At 35.6% G+C, this 5331-nt stretch overlaps 2 protein-coding genes across 2 annotated transcripts; both read right to left on the bottom strand.

Annotated features, from left to right (window-relative positions):
• Window positions 1–1125: 1125 nt before the first annotated feature.
• Window positions 1126–2135, bottom strand: LOC107893000 (cyclin-dependent protein kinase inhibitor SMR6). Its single transcript, XM_016817997.2, has one exon. The coding sequence runs from the start codon at window positions 1643–1645 to the stop codon at window positions 1319–1321; it is 327 nt and encodes a 108-aa protein (XP_016673486.2). The 5' UTR covers window positions 1646–2135; the 3' UTR covers window positions 1126–1318.
• A 1677-nt stretch (window positions 2136–3812) lies between these two features.
• LOC107892259 (40S ribosomal protein S17) lies at window positions 3813–4678 on the bottom strand. Its single transcript, XM_041101674.1, has one exon. It carries the CDS (start codon window positions 4432–4434, stop codon window positions 4009–4011), a length of 426 nt encoding a protein of 141 aa, XP_040957608.1. The 5' UTR covers window positions 4435–4678; the 3' UTR covers window positions 3813–4008.
• Between the last annotated feature and the right edge of the window lie 653 nt (window positions 4679–5331).

Here is a 5331-nt window from a genome sequence, read left to right as displayed (position 1 = left end):
AATATAACTTAGTTTAATTACGGAATGACATTTCCATAATTTCCCTAACCGAATTATTGTTCAATTGACTCGTGATATCAACTCAACCAAAGATTTAAATACTAGTATAGATTAAACATAAAACTTAACATATGTTTAGTAACAATAATTTATCCATTTCACTCAACTTACTTAGAGTGGGTTTGGATGGGCAATGGGGTGTGGTGCAGTGCGTTTAACTTACTTTTGTCTCTTGCTACAGTATCTAATCTCACCACCACCGCTATTTTTATATTAACCGCAGGTAAAAAAATCGCCCATCCAAACTCATCTTTATTTTTATCGTTTCTACTTATTTTTCCTCATGTGAGAAGATTGATTATATAAATTCTAAAATGTTAATAATCTGTATTATATAAATTAAACTTGTATCATGCCATATCGTTAATTATTATTACTTTTTTACATAATATGTAAACATAATGAAGAAATATTATGGGTCCAGTGAGTCCAGCGTCATTGATTTGCTCAGCCATGCAAAAGAAGGTTGCTTTACCATATTTTTATTGGGACAACTTTAAGACTTTGTGTATGAAAAAAGAAGAAACCCCTACTACTCTACACTCTACACGTGTGTATTTTTTGTGTGTAGAGTCACAAAAAAAGAGAGCGAAAGTTGAAAGAAAATTGGAATAAGTGCAAAGATTGATTGAAATAAAGATTATTTCTCATTTTCTTTTAATATTCCCATTTTTATAATTTTTTTAATTCAATTTATATGATTAAATCAGGTGGTCAGGTTCATTTTTTTGCAACCATGATGAAATACGTATGGCAATCATTTACTGAGCCTGCACTGACCAGTGAATGCAGCAAAGAATTTGATGGACCAAACACTTTAGAGATGTCAAATTTTGAAGGCAAACTATGGTGTCACTTTGCTCAGTGGCCAACTAAAACTTTAAAATATCAAAAAAATTGTCATTTGAATATCACCCAACAATCTCATAATTTTCAAGCACTACAACAAAGTTACAAAAACCATTCCATTACACTATCAACTAGCTTCTAATATTACAATACCTAAAGCAAGAAACTTTAATATATATCATAGTCAAAATAAAAAACTTTTGAGGTAAAATGAAGTAAACAAAGCTACACTACTCATTTCATGGAAATATTATATCTTTGTACACCTTGACCTCTTCTTCTTCTCCACTATTTGGCTTTGGCTTAGAGTTAGAGGAGTGACTATTGAACCCAAAAAAAAAAAAAGATAGCATAAGATCAGCTTCTAACCTAAATAAAAAAAACCCCCCACTTCTTTTTAAGCATAAACTCAATTTGCTTTCTCAACATGGAGCTTGAACACTGATTCCAAATCAGGAGGGGTAAAGAACTCCCTAACCCCATTGTAATGGCATCTCAATGGAGGCCTAGGCTTTCTTGGAGCTAAAGGGCAAGCTAATTTGTCTGGTATTTTTGCTTCTTTTGAAGTTGGAGTTGTTGAACAAGCTTCCTCTTCTTCTGCTTCTTCGTTTTCTTTTGCTCTTGGTTTCGTGTTTATTGGCTTCAATGAAGTCCTTATGGCGATACCGGTGATTACCCATTTCTTCCCTTCATTGTCTAACACCCCATCTAGTTGTGGTTTTTTGGAGAGCCCCATTTTTTATCAGATAAAAACTAAAGGACCCAAGTTTGGAAATGGTTAGTTTTTTTATGAAAATGGGTTAGAACAGAGCGAAAACAGAGTAATCCAAGAGAACGAGATAGCCAAAGTAAGGGGGAAAAAGGGTGGTTTGTCTGAATGAAATCAGCAAAAAGACTGAGTTTTTTTTTTTGTCAAATGAAGAGAAGATGGAATAAAAGGAAAGGTTTTGGGGGGGGGGATACTAGTGAAGAAAAGGAGAGGGTTTTGAATTGAGGGGAAATGAAGAAAGAGATGTTTATAACTAAGCTTTTGATTTCTTAAAGGGGAGAGAGAAAGAAGGGTAGGTTGCCCGGGAATTTACGGGCAGGGGGAAGGGGGAATTTTTGTTTTTGGCGCCAAATTTTGGGTAGTCTAATGAGCAACGGCTCTTTTTCCCGCTGATATTTGGGAGAGTTTTCCGATTTTGTCCCTTTTTGTTTTCGACATTATCTAATTGAATATTGATTTTCTAGGAAGTGATGCATTGTACCCAGTCAGAGGGCACAATCACCGGCGTAATGCCCAAAGGGAAACAATACGGCGACGTTCCATATAAAAGTATGTATGAAATGGGCTGCTGGGCCTGACAAAGAGATTTTTTTATATTAACCCATTTACATAATCGGAATAGGAGAAAAAGGGGAGTGGTGATGAAGCAAGAAATTATCGCTATTTAGCTGTAATCATGGATTTAAAATTGGACTGTTCAATGATACAAAAATCGATATAACCAAATTTTATTTGATTAATTCTGGATTTTTACCAAAATAATCCATTTTAAATATTTGATTTCAATTTCATCCTTGAACATAATATAGTAAAAAAATGTCTAATCTGTTAATTATCTTCCCGTAATGGTTTTAATTAATTGAAGCGCCAAACATGAGGGTTCAAGTTTGTTCAACCATGTCCATAATTTCTTTAGAAGAAATAAAACCTTAAAAAGCCACAGTCAATCAAACTATTTACTGCTCTCTCTCTTGATATTATATAATGTACAGAGCTCTCCAGAATGAGATGGTTGCTCAAAATACAACTCTCTAGGATCCATTACAACCCACAATTGTTAGTGAAGAGGTAACACAGGCCTTATTGTATGTGTCCAACTCCCATTTAGTTAACAATTGTCAAGTTTTTCTATTAGTTCTCATACCCATGGTAAGATATACACAACTTTAACAGTTGAAGCAACATAGATGTAACTACTGCCTAGAACGAAATGAAATAACTTCACCACCTAACCTTCCCAACCCAAAAAGAATCAGACTCAGATAACCCTAACCTCATATGACCCTTAACTCGAAACTAATCTGAAACTAAAACAACCCGAAATGATCCGAACACAAACTGCAAGAGAAAAGAAAGAGAGAATCCAGGGGTTGAAATAACACAGGAACCTCCATTAGATGACTAAGCTAATCTATCATTGTCTGATCTACTCTAAAGAAACGCAAGAGATAAAATGCAAGTATTTGCAGAGAGAGAACAAACAAGAAATAAGGAAGAAGAAAATGCCGAAGCTCTACCGCTAATCTACAAACAGTTACATGAATGCATTATAAGGTTGTGAACTTTCCAAGAATTATAATCATAGATGTATACACAAAATTGAGTTCATTAACGACTTCTAAAGACACATTCCAGTTCAAAACTTCCAATGTTACAAACTCAACCACTAATTAAAATAAGTGATAAATCTGCTAGCAGATGTGAGAAACCAAATTGGTTTGTGTTTTTTCGGTATTTATTCATGTTCAAATCCAACCATGATCAGGAAATACAAAGATAAAAAGAAAGATATGAGCCCAAGGATTATGCAAGTTGGCTTAATGAAAAACCCACCATTTCCATGGATGCCTTTCCCACAGCACAAAGAATACAACTTTAAAATTGAACCATACAATCTTTTAGTTCCTTGCTCACAATTGCCATTAAAAATTGCAGAACATGAACATGTGATTGAAAACAAAATAACCAGAATTGGGATTCTTTACCTCAACCTTTCATCTAATGAATAAAATCCCAAAATTGGAATCGAAAATGGGGCGTTATTCTCAAATTCACCATTTCAATCAATCAACATAATACCTCAGTATACAAAAATGAAATTCAAAGAAAAAATAAAATAAATGGCAATCAACAATCGCAGAAACTAAAAAGATTCTCATTTCAAATGCTTTTAAAAAGAAAGCGCACATCAAACTCAACAAATTCCAGTACCATTTAACATAAAAACTAATATTGTTCCAACAAGAAACACAAAATTTAAATACTACCCAAAAAATAAAACATAATGAACTTAAAATTAAGAACCCATCAAATAGACGGACACTAACCAATTAAAACCTCCTTCCGGGTCCACCACCACGGCCGAACCCGATTTGAGGAACAACGGCGACTGGATCAACCTTAACAATCCCCGGAATATCAGACATCCCAAGAACCGAAAGCATATCAAGAGTTTCCTTATCAACTTCGATTTGGTCGACCTTGATGGCCGATTCATCGGGGACGAAATCCATGCGGCGCTCACGCTCTTCCTCTTGGAGCTTCAAGGAAATGCCGCGAACCGGACCCCTCTGGATCCGTTTCATCAAATGGGTCGAGAAGCCGGCAATCTTGTTGCGGAGCCTCTTGGATGGGATAATGGCAACTTCTTCGATGATCTTCTTGTTAGTGTGGAAATCGAGGGTCATGCGAGAGTAGTAGCGCTCGATGACCTGACGGGAGGATTTCTTCACTGTTTTGGTACGGACGCGGCCCATTGCTTGGATCTGCGGCGGCGGCGGTGGCGGCGGGGGAGAGTTGGGCGGGGATTTGCGGAGGTGGAAGAGCAATGAAGGGCTAGGGTTTTCAGAGTGCGAAAGTAGGGTTCATATATATGGGTGATGAAATTTTTGAGCCCTTTCTATAAAGGGTAAAAGTGCAACGAATTTTCTTTTTCATTTTTAGGGTGAACTCATTGTGACTCTAAAATATGGCTTTTGATTATTCTATTTTTTTTTAATTTACTCAAGAAAATTTGTGTAAATTGTTCACTTTGTTAAAATTTCTGTTTTCTAACATATTGTTGACATTAGCACATTGAGTGACTAACACGTGGTATTTTTTGTTGACTTTTGACTAAAGTTTAGGGATCTCTTTATAATTAGTCTAAAAGTTTTTCCCAACTTTAGTCAAAAGTCAACAAAAAAGTATCACGTGTTAGTCACTCAATGTGCTAATATGCCACATCAACAATCCCTTAAAAAAACAAAAAATTTAACCGTAGTGACAATTCACACAATTATCTTATTTAGAGTGACTAAATTGAGAAAAAAAATGGAGTGGTCAAAATAGGACAGATCTTATTTTAGAATGACCATGGGCGTAATTTACCATTATTCTTATTATTAATATACCTGGATTTGTTATAGTCCCCCCTATAATACTCCAATCGCCCCATGAATTGGTTATTCCTAAACGAGTCATGAAGGGTATAACGAACATACCTTGTCTCCACATTGGATAAAGAACGGGATCGAAGGGATCAAAAACGGCTAATTCATATAGGGCCATTGAACCGGCCCAACCAACAATCAGAGCCGTATGCATTATATGAATTAGCTGTTTTTGATCTCTCCGATCCCATTATTGATTCAATGTGGAGGCAAGGTATGTTT

The sequence above is a fragment of the Gossypium hirsutum genome, chromosome D09 (assembly GCF_007990345.1).
Source record: "Gossypium hirsutum isolate 1008001.06 chromosome D09, Gossypium_hirsutum_v2.1, whole genome shotgun sequence".
NCBI lineage: Eukaryota > Viridiplantae > Streptophyta > Magnoliopsida > Malvales > Malvaceae > Gossypium > Gossypium hirsutum.
Note: the sequence above shows the minus strand (reverse complement) of the source record. Positions and strands in the feature narration are given on the sequence as shown.

What these genes read in the sequence shown, in the direction of transcription:
- LOC107893000 (XM_016817997.2), bottom strand. Translation starts at nt 1,645, where the DNA reads ATGGGGCTCTCCAAAAAACCACAACTAGATGGGGTGTTAGACAATGAA.
- LOC107892259 (XM_041101674.1), bottom strand. Translation starts at nt 4,434, where the DNA reads ATGGGCCGCGTCCGTACCAAAACAGTGAAGAAATCCTCCCGTCAGGTC.